This window comes from Pongo abelii, chromosome 5 (genome assembly GCF_028885655.2).
Source record: "Pongo abelii isolate AG06213 chromosome 5, NHGRI_mPonAbe1-v2.0_pri, whole genome shotgun sequence".
Taxonomy (NCBI): domain Eukaryota; kingdom Metazoa; phylum Chordata; class Mammalia; order Primates; family Hominidae; genus Pongo; species Pongo abelii.
This window is the reverse complement of record NC_071990.2, coordinates 151,354,043-151,371,105: the sequence shown is the minus strand read 5'-3', so window position 1 is coordinate 151,371,105 and position 17,063 is coordinate 151,354,043. Positions and strand designations below refer to the sequence as shown.

The window sequence follows — 17,063 nt, the reverse complement described above, 5'->3', positions numbered from 1 at the left end:
CCAGGGTTCACGCCATTCTCCTGCCTCAGCCTCCCGAGTACCTGGGACTACAGGCGCCGGCCACCACGCCTGACTAATTTTTGTATTTTTAGTAGAGACGGGGTTTCACCGTGTTAGCCAGGATGGCCTCAATCTCCTGACCTCGTGATCTACCCGCCTCGGCCTCCCAAAGTGCTGGGATTATTGGCATTGAGCCACCGCGCCCGGCCCCATTTTTTAATTTTTAAAGAGATATGGTCTGGCTTTGTTGCCCAGGCTGGAGTGCAGCGGCACCATCATAGCTTATTATAACCTCAGACTCCTGAGTTCCAGTGCTCTTCCTGCCTTAGCCACCCCAACATCTAGGCCTACATGTGCATGCTACCACACTCGGCTAATTTTTAAAAGTTTTTTTTTAGAGAGTGGGTCTTGCTATGTTGCCCAGGCTGGTCTCAAATTTCTGGCCTCAAGTGATCCTCCCACCTCAGCTGAGATTACAGGTGTGAGCCCCTGTCCCTAGCCTGAAAGCATTTTTTTTTTTAGTTTTAAAAGCAGAGTAATAATAGCAGTGATATTCGCTTAATGTTTACCATGTGAAAGATACAGTACTAATAAACAGAATCATATGTTGTCTCAAATAAGCCTATAAAGTAGGCACTATTATTATTTCATTTGACAGATCATAACATTGAGGTTAGAAAGACTAGTTAAGTAGTCCAAGATAACAGAGCAAATAAGCGGTAGGGTTATTCAAATTAAGATGTTAGATTTCTATGATCACTTCACTATACTGCTACTAACATATTCAAACAGCTTAGTGAGTTCTACTAATTCATTTCCCAAAATAATTCTTGAGTGGTTCATTTCCCCTGAAATTAATTCAAATTCCAGAGGGTGATTCATAGACTCTCAAAGTCACAAGAGGCTTTAGGAGCCATTGAGTCTAACTTCATAAATTGGTACCATATTCTCTTCTAAAAGAGTTCCATTATTGTGGTTCTTACTAGCTCATTCAGACCACTCTGATTATTAGACAATTTCCCTGTATTAAGATGAATCTCCCTTTTCATAATTCACTCACATGAAACTCTTAGTGTTATTCTCTGAAGCCACAAAGAATATATTGAATTTCTATCTAGTCAACCATTTTTTACATAAAGATAAATCATGACTACCTCAAGCTTTATTTTTTTCAGGTTAGGCAGCTTCACTCAACACTGCCAATTATTCATCAATTTTTGAAACCATCATCATATTCACTGTATTCATTCTTCTCTAGATGGATACTTAAAGTGTGACGTCTTGAAGATTTTACTTGAGGCACATTCTAAAAATCAAAGTAAATTAAAGAAATCACTTCCTTCAAGCTCAATAATATACTTCTATCAAATTTATGTGAGCTTCTTTGACTCTATAGATATGAAGGCATATGGAAGTTACTAAAAACTCTAAATTGTTATTAATAGCATGCCATCAGTCATTTATTAAAAAGCTGAACCCATCAAGTCTCAGAATAAAGCTTTTTTAGGCATTACTGGGTGGTTTCCAAAATTTTCACAAGTTTCTTATTTATTTTTGCCCAGGACCCCATGTTCTAAAAGATGCTTAAACCAAACTATTATATATTTACTAAGTTATCAAATAATTTTTCTATCGTTGGTAATCTATGATATATATAACTGCCAGCGCCCTAAAATATTTCTAACAAACAGAAAAGTAATTTGATGTTTTACTTTGCATGTACAGGCTAATTAGGGGTAAACATGCAATTATCATTAGGCTTTTCTGAAATAGAGAACAGCTTGAGAGCCACCCATATCCGATCTGCTTGCCGCCCTAGGGTCTAAAGACCCTAATTAAATGATTATAATAATGGCTAATGTTGGTCCAAATATGCAACTGATCCTAATGAAAACAGGATTCAAAAAGGAGAATATAATAGAATCCAAGCTGTCAGCCAAATAATAAAAACCTTGAAAAAATTAGGGTCATGGTAAGAAAAATATGTTTCTTTTCCCAACTTGAAGCGTGGGTGAAAACGGGCACAGAGGATAAATCAAATTCCAGGAAAAAAAACAAAAACACTATACAACAGTTATGATTTACATATAAGGAAAACTAAAATGTAGCAAGATTTAAAGCAACTGATGAAGCATTAAAAAAAGGAAAAACATTTGACAGTCTTCAATAGCAGAAAGGTCTGTAATATAGGAAACAAAGGGCAAGGAATAAACTCAATACACTACATCGTTCAGCAAAGTATGGATACAGTCATAAATATTAATGACGGCTACTGATTTTCAACTTTTGAAATCAACAATAAGGTGCAGAAGATTTATTTACTGCTCAAAACAAAATGTAAATGTTATCAACTTTGACAATGTAAAAGAACTGTCAATCAATTAGGAAATGACAGCGGGAACCCCCTAATACCCTTTCTTACCAAGTAGATGGGTGAAGAGGTAGTGTCAGTTTATAAATTATGGAACAAGAAACAGAGGTTAAAGTCTATTACTCAAAGTTACAAAGGTAACCACAAAAGAGGAACCAAAAACCATGATATAACTATATGAAGGAAGGGGATAGGTCTGTATTGTGTAAATACTCATCCATCTTGGCAGGAGGTCAGCAGATGATGTCTAAAGTAGATAAAACATGAAACATCAGTTTAAGCATATGATTTAGAGATACGAAGATAATCACAAGAACCTAAAACAGTTAAAAGTGGTTCACTCTAAACAATGAGTCTGGGAATGGGGAAGAATGTTGTTTTTCATTATAAGCTCATCTTATTCTGTATCTTTTAAATATGTACATATATTACTTGATTAAAAATTAATATTCTCAATTCTATCATAGATAGTATGTATGTGTATATATTTATGTACACACACACACACACACACATCACCCTTACAATTAGCAAGATACAGCAAGGACTGCTTTACTTTCATAGTGATAAAATTTTATTGTATGTATGTATGTATGTTTGTGTGTGTATATATTTCATGTTTTATCTATTTAGACATCTGCTGACCTCCTGCCAAGATGGATGAGTATTTACACAATACAAACCTATCCCCTTCCTTCATATAGTTATATCAGTTTTATATATGTGTGTATACACACACACACACACACACACACACACACAATTTTCTTTTTACCTGCATCCTCTATAATCCAGTATATAGTGATAGAATTATTTGGGTGCCTTCCCAATTAGTCTCCCTGTGATTATGTGAACCCTTACAATTAAGTTCTTGTCAATGGAACATACGTAGAAATTATGGATACAACTTCTAGAACATGCTCTTTCTGTTTTGTTTTGTCTGTTTTTTGAGACGGAGTCTTGCTCTGTGCCAGGTTGGAGTGCAGTGGCATGATCTTGGCTCACTGCAACCTCTGACTCCCTGGTTCAAGCGATTGTCCTGCCTCAGCCTCCTGAGTAGCTGGGACTACAGGCACGCACCACCATGCCCAGCTATTTTTTGTATTTTTAGTAGAGACAGGGTTTCACAATGTTAGCCAGGATGGTCTCAATCTCCTGACCTCCTGATCCGCCCACCTCAACCTCCCAAAGTGCTGGGATTACAGGCATGAGCCACTGCGCCTGGCCCAGATCATGCTCTTAAAAGGAATGGGTGTTTTCCTTTTTCTCCTGCTTACCTCCCCATTGGCTGCAAGAGGGAAATGGTGAAGGTCAACTATCTTTAACCTTGTAGATGAGGGAAAGAGCAGAGCAACAAGAGAGGAGTCTAGGTCTTCAGCACCATGGAACCACCATATTAGTCTTGAACTGTTTGGATTGCTATGGGAGAGAGAAACTTATTTTGTTTAAGGTATTGTGGTTTGGTCTTTGTTACAGCAACTGAACAATGTACCCTCATGCACAAGGCATATGAAGAGGCAAATAAGACCAGCCTGAAGAACAGGATTGGAGTTGGAGCATGGGAGTAAGCTATATAAGACTCTAAAAAGGCCTGGAAAGGTAAGCAAAAGGTGTTTACACCTGATACAGTAAGCATTAAGAAGCCTAAGCAGCAAAGTGACATAACAGAAATCAGTACACTAGGAAAATCAGTATAATGTGTAGAATGGATTGGATCTGAAGGGAGGGAAAGTGAAAAGTATGACAACCAATCAGACACCAGGTATGTTACTCGTAAGTTTCAACTACGAACCTGGGCTGGGATGGTATCAATGAAAATATGGTGAAAGGGATGGCTATGAAAGGCATTTGTAAGAACTGCTGAGTTAATCTGATGACAGTCTGAAACAATCAGTGATTATTCTAAGATATATGATCTAAGGGAATAGAAAAATGCTGAAAACTCTGGCAGAAATAAAAAAATAAAGAGGGCCTGTGTTGGTATGAAGCACTGAAAATACAGGTAAGAAAAAAGGCTGGGCGCGGTGGCTCACGCCTGTAATCCCAGCACTTTGGGAGGCCGAGGTGGGTGGATCACCTGAGGTCAGGAGTTTGAGACCAGCCTGGCCAATATGGTGAAACCCCGTCTCTACTAAAAATACAAAAATTAGCCAGATGTGGTGGCAGGTGCCCGTAATCTCTGCTACTCGGGAGGCTGAAGCAGGAGAATCACTTGAACAAGGGAGGCGGAGGTTGCAGTGAGCTGAGATCCCGCCATTGCACTCCAGCCTGGGCAACAAGAACAAAACTCCATCTCAAAAAAAAAAAAAAGAAAGAAAGAAAGAAAATAAGCTGCAGATGGATTTCAAATCATATAGAAACTTTCCAAGCTTGTTACAAGGTTACATCTAAATAAAAGAAATATTACCTTATTATATTAATTTATAAGACTTGGGTTTCGCTGCTGCGGCCGCAGCCATGAGTATACTCAGGCTTCAGAAGAGGCTCGCCTCTAGTGTCCTCCGCTGTGGCAAGAAGGTCTGGTTAGACCCCAATGAGACCAATGAAATCGCCAATGCCAACTCCCGTCAGCAGATCCGGAAGCTCATCAAAGATGGGCTGATCATCCGCAAGCCTGTGACGGTCCATTCCCGGGCTCGATGCCGGAAAAACACCTTGGCCCGCCGGAAGGGCAGGCACATGGGCATAGGTAAGCGGAAGGGTACAGCCAATGCCTGAATGCCAGAGGTCACATGGATGAGGAGAATGAGGATTTTGCGCTGGCTGCTCAGAAGTTATCGTGAATCTAAGAAGATTGATCACCACATGTATCACAGCCTGTACCTGAAGGTGAAGGGGAATGTGTTCAAAAACAAGCGGATTCTCATGGAACACATCCACAAGCTGAAGGAAGACAAGGCCCCTAAGAAGCTCCTGGCTGACCAGGCTGAGGCCCGCAGGTCTAAGACCAAGGAAGCACGCAAGCGCCGTGAAGAGCGCCTCCAGGCCAAGAAGGAGGAGATCATCAAGACTTTATCCAAGGAGGAAGAGACCAAGAAATAAAACCTCCCCCTTTGCCTGTACAAACTGGCCTCTGTGATTACATAGATCAGCCATTAAAATAAAACAAGCCTTAATCTGCAAAAAAAAAAAAAAAAAAAAAAAAAAAAAAGACTTGGATAGCTGTTAACCATCTACCCCACATTTCTTCTCTGCTATCAACATGTCTGGAAAAACAAAAAGAAATTAACAAAACCTTCACCTTTTTCTTCCCATTCAGAATGATTAGACATGATAGATGCTAAGTAGAGGCTGAGACACTCCCAAAGGACTTTCTGTACTGAAAAAGTCTGAAAGGAATTAGTTTTAAATTCACAATATGGCTCACGCCTGTAATCCCAGCACTTTGGGAGGCCAAGCCGGGCAGATCACGAGGTCAAGAGATTGAGACCATCCTGGCCAACTTGGTGAAACCCTGTCTCTACTAAAAATACAAAAACTAGCTGGGCATGGTGGCGTGTGCCTGTAATCCCAGCTATTCGGGAGGCTGAGGTAGGAGAATCACTTGAACCCGCGAGGCGGAGGTTGTGGTGAGCCGAGATCGCGCCATTGCACTCTAGCCTGGGCAACAAGAGCGAAACTCTGTCTCAAAAAAGAAAAAAAAAATTCACAATATAATTAAGGAAGAATTTTATGTGATGGCAAGTCATGGTAAAGCATATTCTCTAAGTACCAGAGATTATTTTAAAATATGTACCTTTCTCTGCCAACCAATGGGGAAAAAAAAATAAAACGGATCTTTCACTATACTATAATAACTTTTAATTGATACATAGTATTTAGATGTTATTTCTCAAAGGATATGTTCCTTGGATTCTTTTACATCTCTAACAAACTACAATGTTATACAAAACCTAAAATGCAGGTAACATTAGAAGTTAATGTTAAACTTCTGTAGCTGGCTACTAAAACACATACACTCCACAAGTAATTTCATGCAATCCATAACACTATTAAAAAGAAAAAAAATTGGGCCAGGCGCAGTGGCTAACGCCTGTAATTCCCAACACTTTGGGAGGCCGAGGTGGGCAGATCACAAAGTCAGGAGTTTGAGACCAGCCTGGCCAACACAGTGAAACCCCGTCTCTACTAAAAATACAAAAATTAGCCAGGCGTGGTGGCACATGCCTGTAATCCTAGCTACTCAGGAGGCTGAGGCAGGAGAATTGCTTGAACCGGGGAGGTGGAAGTTGCAGTGAGCTGAGGTTGCGCCACTGCACTCCAGCCTGGACGACAGAGCAAGACGCCGTCTCAGAAAAAAAAAAAAAAAGAAAAAGAAAAAAAATTGGTCGGGCGCAGTGGCTCACTTCTGTAATCCTAGCACTTTGGAAGGCCAAGTCGGGTGGATCACTTGAGGTCAGGAGTTCGAGGCCAACCTGGCCAACATGGTGAAACCCCAGCTCTACTAAAAGTACAAAAATTAGCTAGGTATGGTGGCACGTGCCTGTAAGTCCCAGCTACTTGGGAGGCTAAGACACGAGAATCACTTAAACCGGAGAGGCAGAGGTTGCAGTGAGCCGAGATCACACCACTGCATTCCAGCTCGGGCAACAGAGTGAGACTCTGTCTCAAAAAATATTTTTTTTAAATCATAAAATCTAGGTACAAGGGACCACTGGGGAAAAAAATCACAGAATCTTGGATTTGGAAGGGTCCTTAGAGATCTAGTGTACATTCAAATCTGATGACAAAATCCCTTCTACAATATCCCTTACAGTGAAATGGTCAACCATTCTTTGCTTCAACATATTCGGTGACAGAAAACACTTTTTCAAAGCCAACTTTTTGATTGTTAGGATAGCTTTGTGAATACTTACTTATAATGAGCCAAAATCTGCCTCCCATTTGTCCTGGTTTGACCCTCTACTACATGACATTTCTTCAAATTTAAACACCACTGCTCCCTAAAGGTTTTGCTAAACCAAACCACCTCCATCACTTCAAAGCACCATGTAAGATGCTGATCCTCTTGTTATCTTCATCACCCTTATCCGATAATCTTGTTTTACACTGCCACCCTGAAAGCATTTAACCAAAGCTAAATATAATATTAATAAAAATATTTTTGTAACAGTACAATCGAATCTTTCCCCTCCTACAGCCTAAGATCTCATTAACTAGAATGTAATACAGCCAAGCATCAAGATCTACTGCAATCCAAAAGAACCTTCAGTGATGGCAGATCTATTCTCTATCTGCACTGTCCAACAGGTGGTCACTAGCTCCATGTGGCTACTGAGCTCTTGAAATGTGGCTAATATGACTAAAGATATAAATTTTTAATTTTATTTATTTATTTTGAGACAGTTTCGCCCTTTCACCCAGGCTGGAGTACAATGGAGCGATCTCAGGTCACTGCAACCTCCGCCCCCCGGGTTTAAGCGATTCTCCTGCTTCAGCCTCCGAGTAGCTGGGATTATAGGCTCCTGTCACCATGCCCAGCTAATTTTTGTATTTTTAGTAGAGACGGGTTTTCGCATTGTTGGCCAGGCTGGTCTCGTACTCCTGACCTCAGGTGATCCACTCACCTCGGCCTCCCAAAGTGCTAGGATTACAGGCATGAGCCACCATGCCCGGCCAATTTTATTTATTTTTATATAATTTAAATTTAAATATACACATAGGATTTCAAGTTTACTTACTAGTACCTATCCATAAGACTGGCTTGAAATAAGTCAAAATGAGAAGGCCTCTGGACTTTGAGGCTCCAATTTCTTAGGATTTTACTAGCTAGTTCTATTTTTCCCATGTACATACAAAAGTAGTGGAATATTAAGACTAAATGCTGGCTGGGCACAGGGGCTCATGCCTATAATCCCAGCAATATTGGAGACAGAGGCGGGTGGATCATTTGAGCCCAGGGGTTTGAGACCTGCCTGGGCAACATGGCAAAACCCCATCTCTACCAAAAAAAAAAAAAAAAAAAAAAAGGCCAGGCATGGTGGTGTGCATCTGTAGTCCCAGTTACTCGGGAGGCTGAGATGGGGGGCGTCGCTTGAATCCAGGAAACGGAGGTTGCAGTGAGCTAAGATCACGCCACTGCACTCCAGCTTGGGCGACAGAAAGAGGCTCTGTCTCAAAAAAAAAAAAAAAGGGAAAGAATAAATGCTCTTTTCTACTAGCAACACCTACTAGTGGCTAAGAACTGGTGCTGTAGATAGAATTAGAAAATAATTTCATTATTTATAAAAGTAAATGCTTTTAGGATATAAAAACTACAAATCATCATAATTCTTGCATATTCAAATGCCTACTAAAAATCTCGACTTAAATGTCTTATAAGAAAAGCATTCCTCAAAATAATCTCCTGATCTCCCACAGTCCCCTCCTCACAGAATAAACGTGGCTGCTCACTTATTCACCATTTCCAATTTAGAAAATGGCAAATCATTCCAGTTGCCAAGGCCTAAAACCTTGGTGTTGGATCCTTGCCTCCAATCTTTCTCCCAGATCCTAAATCCAAATCTGGAATTCGCTATTTCTTCTGCCTGGAAAGCTTATCCCAAGTCTACCTGCATGATATGTGGATACTCCTCCAGCAAATCTTTGGTCTAATGATACCTTACTGAGGCCTTCTCTACAACTATAAACCTACTGCCCCACACACTCTGTCCTCCCTCCCTACTTTGTCACTTATCATGTGACATACTATACTTGGCTGCTCCCATTAGAAGCTACAAGAGGGAGTGGATGTTTGTTTTGTTCACTGCTGTATCCCCAGTGCCTGTCATATAGAAAGCACTCAAATATCAGCTGACTAAATGACAAATTCCATAAACATTATATATGTAAAATGACAAAATCAAGAATGCAAAAGAAACATAAGTAGAAATAATTGATCATTAGGCGAATGGACTGAATTATTTTTACAAATAAAAATAGATAAAAGAACAATTGCTTTCAGTGGTCAGTAGTTTCCTTTTACCCACAGGGAATATGGTCCAAGACCCTTAACAGATGCCTGAAACCGCATACAGTACCAAAGCCCATAGAGCCCATACAGATGCTCAACATTTTTTTTTTTTTTTTTGAGACAAGGTATTGCTCCATCACCCAGGCTTGAGTGCAGTGGCATGATCTTGGCTTACTGCACCCTCAACCTCTCGGGCTCAAGTGATCCTCCCATCTCAGCCTCCCATGTAGCTCATGTAGCTGAGACTACAGGCATGCACCACAATGCCCAGCTAATTTTGTTTATTTTTTGTAGAGAAAATGACAAATGTTATTTTCACTATGTTGCCTAGGCTGGTCTCGAACTCCTGGACTGAAGCGATCCTCCTGACTCAGCCTCCCAAAGTTCTGATTACAGGTGTGAGCCACCGCACTCAGCCCTCCTTAACTTATAACAGGTTTATGTCCCTTATGACAGGTTTATATCCAGTAAAGCAAAAAACTTGTAAGTTAAACCACTGTTAAGTCAGGAACCATCTGTACGTTGTTTTCTTCCTATACATAACATACCTATAATAAAGTTTAGTTTATAAATTAGGCACAATTAAGAAATTAACAAAAATAATGAATAAAATAGAACAAGTATAATTACATGCCAGCACCATTATTCTTGCACTTTGGGTCCATTATTAAGTAAAATAAGGATTATTTGGACACAAGCCCTGTGATACTGTGATAGTCACTGCTAACCAAATAGGCTACTAAGTGACAAACGGGCAGGTAGTGTAGACAGCATGGATATGCTGAACAAAGGGATGATTCATGTCACGGGCAGGATCAAGTGGGACGTCCAGAGAGTTCCTCACGCTACTCAAAACAGCACACAATTTAAAACTTATGAACTGCTTGTTTCAGGAATTTTCCATTTAATACTTTCAGACCTCAGTTGACTTGGGGTAACTGAAACTTCAGAAAGCAAAACCATGGGATAAGGGAGGGACTACTGTATAGCATTTGAAGCCTATCCATTAAGTTAACCTCCCACAAACTCTCTGGTTTAAATACCCCTGCTCCAGAACATCACCTCACCTACTCCCACTATCTTCCTAAATTTTACCATGGCTTGAAATTATCTCAATACAAGTAGGAAGCAAACTCTAATATAAACATTATTTAAATAGTCACATTCCCTGGATTAAGCAGACTCACAGTTTTAAATTAAGCTAATTTGTTTCACGAGCACATTACAAGTCCATAATCATAAAATAATTGTATTTTTCATTTCTAGAGACCTGTGCTGTCCAATATGTTAACTACTGGATACATGTGGTTATTTCATTAAGTTAATTTTTAAAAAATCGAATTTCAGTTCTTCAGTTGTCCACATTTCAAATGTTAAATGCCACATGTAGCTAGTAGCTACCACACTGGACAATATAGAGAACATCACCAAGCACTCTATAGGGCAAGACTGCTATAGACTTTTTCTAAAACATTATTCTAAAGCATAAAACTGATTTAGCTGAAATGCTGGCAGAATTCAACCTTATAATTTTCAATTCTCCATGTCACTGGTTCTCAAAATGTGGTCCCTGGACCAGCAGTGGCGCCACTTACAAATCTGTCAGAAATACAAATTCTCAAGCTCCAGCAATCTGTGTTTTGAAAAGCTCTCCAGGTGATCCAGGAGATTTTGAAGCATGCTCAAGTTTTAGTCACTGTTCTAAGTTACTTAAGAGTGGTTATGATATCAGCCATGACATAAGAAATCTACCATTACAATCTAAAATATTCTATAAATGATGCATCAACTATGAAATCATACAACCACAGTCCTATTATGATAGATTTTAATACAAAAGGAAAACAAAATATTCTTAACAAATTAATTAAGCTTCATTTCTTAAAAAAACAAAAACAAAAACAAAAAACCATTGGCCAGGTGCGGTGGCTCACGCCTGTAATCCCAGCACTTTGGGAGGCTGAGGCAGGCAGATCACCTGAGGTTGGGAATTCAAGACCAGCTGACCGACATGGAGAAATCTTGTCTCTACTAAAAATACAAAATTAGCTGGGTGTGGTGGCGCCTGCCTGTAATCCCAGCTACTTGGGAGGCTGAGGCCGGAGAATTGCTTGAACCTGGGAGGCAGAGGTTGTGGTGAGCTGAGATCCTGCCATTGCACTCCAGCCTGGGCAACAAGAGCGAAACTCTGTCTCAAAAAAAAAAAAACCATTAAAACTGTAATTTCCTTCCCCTTCTAGTAAGCAGGGCCCTTTTCATTTCAACATCAACACAATCACATTTTTATATTTTTCTGAGATTTCAATTAAAAGCCTTTAATTTAGGAAGAATATACACAGTAGAATAATGAGGAAGGAAGGCAATATTTTCAAATTTTATGTCAATTGCAATTTTCACAGGAGCAAATATTACTTTTATAATAAGCTAATAAAAAGAAATCTATTAGCTAGAATTACCTCAGCAAGAAGTTGAAACTAAAGTTGCACAAGTGTTACAAAAGAGGCTAAACAACTATACTACTCTAATTTCCTCTTACCAATCATAAATCTAGTATAAAACTATTCGCAAAATCAACATCTATGTATGTTAAATATTCCTTACTAAATTTCCTGACAGAAAAACATCCTTAGAAATTTCAGCTAAGAACAGTAATGCAATACATTAAAGTGATTATGAAACCACCGGGAAAAGATCTATCTAGTCTTGGCTTACCACAAATTTGGCCCAAAAAGGAGAGACTTTAAGAGCCTGATTGATTACAAATTTCTGCCACAGCCAAGTGCCTACTATGATAACCTACCGGTGGAAAATTACTTAATCACAATTTGTGTACAAAATGTTTCAGGTACATATACTGCAACAGAAGGCACTGAGATCATGTTAAGGGATTTCGTAAAAATATTTACAACCTATTGAGCTTATGTACCATCCATGAGAACCCAAATCATACTTCATACTACTGTTGTAGTACATAAATGTCCATTTCCAATCAAGCATCATTCCATAAAATAAACCTGACAATGCTTGACAAAATATTGACATCTAGGTTGGGCGTGCTGGCTCACGCCTGTAATTCAAGCACTTTGGGAGGCCGAGGCAGGCAGATCACCTTAGGTCAAGAGTTTGAGACCAGCCTGGCCAACATGGTGAAACCCCGTTTCTACTAAAAATACTAAAAATTAGCCAGGCGTGGTGGTGGGTGCCTGTAATCCCAGCTACTCGGGAGGCTGAGGCAGAAGAATCGCTTGAACCCAGGAGGCAGAGGTTGCAGTGAACCAAGATCACGCCATTGCACTCCAGCTTGGGAAACAAGAGCAAAACTCTGTCTCAAAAAAACAAAAATGTTGACATCTAAACATTCACCATGGCCAGGTGCCGTGGCTCACTCTTGTAATCGCAAAATTTTGGGAGCCTGAGTCCAACAAATCGCTTGAGTCCAGGAGTTCAAGACCAGCCTGGGCAACATAGCAAGACCCCATCTCATAAACTACCAAAAAAAAAAAAATCCTACAAAAATTAGCCTGGCATGGTGGCACCCCTGTACTCAGGAGGCTGAAGTGGGAAAATCGTTTGAGCACAGAAAGCAGGGGTTGCAGTGAGCCGAGCTCACACCACTGCACTCCAACCTGGGTGACAGTGAAACGCTGTCTAAAAAAAAAATAAATAAACATTCTGTTACCAAACACTAAAGACTCAGTTTCCACATTAAGTATTGTGCCCCCACCAAAAAAAAAATCCAAAATGACTAATATATTAAGTACTGGCCGGGCGCGGTGGCTCACGCCTATAATCCCAGCACTTTGGGAGGCCGAGGTGGGCGGATCATGAGGTCAGGAGTTCGACATCAGTCTGGCCAACATAGTGAAACCCCTTCTCTACTAAAAATACAAAAATTAGCCAGGTGTGCTGGCGTGCGCCTGTAGTCCCAGCCACTCAGGGGGCTGAGTGAGACAGGACAATTGTTTGAACCTGGGAGGCGGAGGTTGCAGTGAGCTAAGACCGCGCCATTGCACTCCAGTCTGGGCTACGGAGGGAGTCTCTGTCTCCAAAAAAAAAAAAAAAAAAAAAGTACCAACCATGTGCCAAACAGTACTCCTAATTTCTCTCAATTACCTTTCTCTGTCTAGCACAGATTTAGGCATATAACGGACACTTAGTGGGCATTTATGAAACAAAGGGATGACTATTAAATTCTTAGAGAAGATTAAGAAAAAAAAATTTTTTTTTTTGAGACGGAGTTTCCGCCCTTGTTGCCCAGGCTGGAGTGCAGTGGCAAGATCTTGGCTCACTGCAACCTCCCCGTCCCGGGTTCACGCGATTCTCCTGCCTCAGCCTCACAAGTAGCTGGGATTACAGGCAGGCACCACCACGCCCGGCTAATTTCTGTATTTTTAGTAGAGACGGGGGTTTCACCATGTCGGCCTGGCTGGTCTCGAACTCCTGAACTCAGGTAATCCACCCGCCTCGGCCTCCCAAAGTGCTGGCATTACAGGCGTGAGCCAACGAGCCCAGCCAAAAAAAATTTTTTTCCCTTAAGGAAATTACAAATCGAGTTGGGAGATAAGACAAACACATGAAAAGCTAAGTAACACAGGACAATTAAAAATACCATGTGACAAGATATGATTACTGCATAGTAGCAAAGAATGCTATAAATTCTGACCAGTGAGGTTATTATAGACTGCGGCCCTTGTAGTCTCCCAACAAAACGGGGACGCTATATTTCGATTTAAAAAAAGAAAGTGACACAGCACTCATCCTATCCTAAAATTATCATCAGAAGAAGGAATACAGTAACTAAGGAGAGTGATATAAAGAAACTCCACAAAAGGTTTTTAAAGCCTATGGTAGCCCTGAAAAAAGTTAGAACATCAGACACACAACCGTTTGCTGATCCAGGACCTGCAAAGGCTCCTGAAACACAAGGCTCTCAGGAACAGCATCCCCTGTTCTTTCTCCGCCCCCACAGAGCTTTCCACTGGACAGCCGCCCGATAAATTTCTCCCAGCATCTGCAATGGCAATACTCTCATCTTCCTCCCCTCGCCTGTATCAGACGGTGGCATCTTCCTCCAGGGGAAAAAACGGAGGGCGGGGGAGGCTGCATAAGAGGGAAAGCTTGCAGCGAGGTTGATTATGGAGGAGGAAGGTGAGAAAAATGCAGGGCACGAGGGTGAGGTCTCCTCAACGCCAGCCCACTCTCCATAAGGCCTAGCCCACACGCTCCCACCCCGAAGGCACGCCCCTCACAAGCCGGACCCGGACGCGGACCTGAGTGACAGCAGCACCACCTGTACTGCACTCCCTCCCCCAGGGCCTGCAGGGAGACAACTGCCCCTTCCCCCACCAGCAGCGGCCCCTGGCTCTTTCTCTCCCCTTCCAGTCCACGTCGTCGATGAGTGACAGGTCCCGAGGGAGGCGACGGCAAGCGCACGCCGTTCGGGACTACCGGGGCAACTCTGCGCCGAAGCCCTCCAACGGGCGCGCGGGGGGGCGGGGGGGGGAAACAGAACGTTCCGGACGGCCCAGGAGGACCCGGTCCAGGCCCAGCCTGCCCCAGCTGCCCTACAACGGGCGGAGGTGGCACTTACTGCGGAGATTGTGGATTAGCTCCGAGTGGCTGGCGCCGCCGGATTTCCAGGCCATCGCTAAGCACACTCGGAGCAGGTACAGAACCACCTTCAGCGCGACGACGGTGCCCAGCAGTTTTCCCAAGAGTGAGACCACCTCCCACACCGTCACCGCCCCGCTCGCGTCCCCGCTGTAGCTGCCGCTGTTACTGCCGTCGCCGCCGCTGCCGCCACTGCGCGCTCCCGGCATGCCCCGCGGCACGCATGCGCTCTGTGACGCTGCGCGGCTTAGGGTGCGGCCGGGTGGGGCCGAGGGCGGGGGGAGGCGTGTAGCCCAGCCGCCCGCCCCTGTGGCTGCTACGGCTGCCAGGGGACTGCAGGGAGGCCGGGCTGAGTCAGCGCCACTGCCGCTGCTGCGTGTCCCTTTCTGAGGCCTCGGACCGCACCGCCTTCGCCCTGCGGCCAGGCTCGGTAGCCTGATCAGTCGCGTTCCCAGCTGCGTCTCCGGTCACCGAGCGGGACGGGGGGATGGCGGGGTCGATCTGTGCAGACGCTGCTAGTGGTTCCGCAGTCGCCGCTGGGTCAGCTGTTTCAAGCGGCAGATCTGCTCCTATAGATGTTCCAGATTGTTAGACGGTGGGCTTCATCCGTCCTACCTCGCCCAACCCAGTTGACTAATATTTGGGTCGGTGGAGCCCGAATAATACAATAAGAAGAAAACCCAACGACAAAGGCCCTCTCTAACCCGAGTACACCGGCCTCTGGCTTTGTGACAAGCACGTCACTGTTAGGCTAGCAGAGACTTTGGAACCCTGGTTCTAAAACTCTCAGAGAGTGGAAGAGTACCAGGACATGGGGTGGGGGTTGGGGCAAAGCTTTGCTCCCTTAGAATAATACGAACGTAAAGAGTTGCGATTGGTTAAAAAATACCACTGTGTCCTTTGGTGAACGTGTTATTCTCCCGACGTAAGTGTGCATTTTCACCTAATTAAGCCTCACAAATTCCACCGTGGCTTTATTGCTGTCAGCTCTGCAAGACCATGAGTGAGAAGCTCACTGAGAGCATTGCTTGTCGCGTCCAAATCGCTGACAGAATCCAGCCATCATCTAGTCCAGTAATTTTTTTTTTTTTTTTTTTTTTTTTTTGAGACGGAGTATCGCTCTGTCGCCCAAACTGGAGTGCAGTGGCGAGATCTCGGCTCACTGCAAGCTCCGCCTCCCGGGTTCAGGCCATTCTCCTACCTCAGCCTCCGGAGTAGCTGGGACTACAGGCCCCCGCCACCACGCCCGGCTAATTTTTTGTATTTTTAGTAGAGACAGGGTTTCACCGTGTTAGCCAGGATGGTCTCGATCTCCTGACCTCGTGATCCGCCCGCTTCGGCCTCCCAAAGTGCTGGGATTACAGGCATGAGCCACAGCGCCCGGCCTCCAGTAATCTTTTAGAAGGAAACAAAGCTAAGACATCTGTGCCACTATGTCAGCACAATTTTCAAATTCTAGTTCTTATCCGATTTTGTAAAATGTGACACTGGCCTGCTTCCAATCCAAAATCAACATTACCTATTTTCTGGGATTCTGTGACCATAAATGAAACTACAGGCAAAACTGGTTTCTTTTTGTTTTTTTGTTTTTGTTTGAGACGGAGTCTCGCTCTGTAGCCCAGGCTGGAATGCAGTGGCATGATCTCGGCTCATTGCAACCTCCACCTCCCAGGTCCCAGTTCAAGCAATTCTGCCGCAGCCTCCCGAGTAGCTGGAATTACAGGCACGCACCACCATGCCCAGCTAATATTTTTGTATTTTTAGTAGAGACAGGGTTTCACCACGTTGGCCAGGCTGGTCTTGAACTCCTGACCTCGTGATCTGCCTGCCTTGGCCTCCCAAAGTGCTGGGATTACAGGCATGAGCCACCATGCCTGGCCGAAACAGTGTTCTTTACTTCAATATTAAACATGAATAAAATTGCTGATTTGGGACTGTAACCCACTTAATATTTTCCATTTCATCTTTCTACAGTTTCTTGATGATCTTCCATTTGGAGAAAAGAAAAAAGTCAAATCCTTGATAGGAAACTGATAACTCTAAAGCTGACCCAGATGGATTGCATTTACATGCAGTGCTTCCGTAAACTGTCCCTGTGAAGTAGGACTACCAATATCACATAAAAACAAC

The 17,063-nt window shown here is 42.9% G+C and overlaps 1 protein-coding gene and 1 pseudogene across 3 annotated transcripts in view; one reads left to right on the top strand and one right to left on the bottom strand.

Annotated features, from left to right (window-relative positions):
• The window catches only part of PCMT1 (protein-L-isoaspartate (D-aspartate) O-methyltransferase), a 60,240-nt gene extending 44,432 nt beyond the window's left edge, over positions 1-15,808 (bottom strand). For 2 of the 3 annotated variants that reach the window (XM_024247849.3, XM_054556811.2), the window contains exon 1: positions 14,914-15,808. In XM_024247849.3, the coding sequence (XP_024103617.1) occupies positions 14,914-15,142 (229 nt within the window). In that variant the 5' untranslated portion in view covers positions 15,143-15,808. 3 annotated transcript variants of the gene reach the window in all.
• Positions 4,810-5,487, top strand: LOC103891021 (large ribosomal subunit protein eL19-like; annotated as a pseudogene).
• Positions 15,809-17,063: the final 1,255 nt, after the last annotated feature.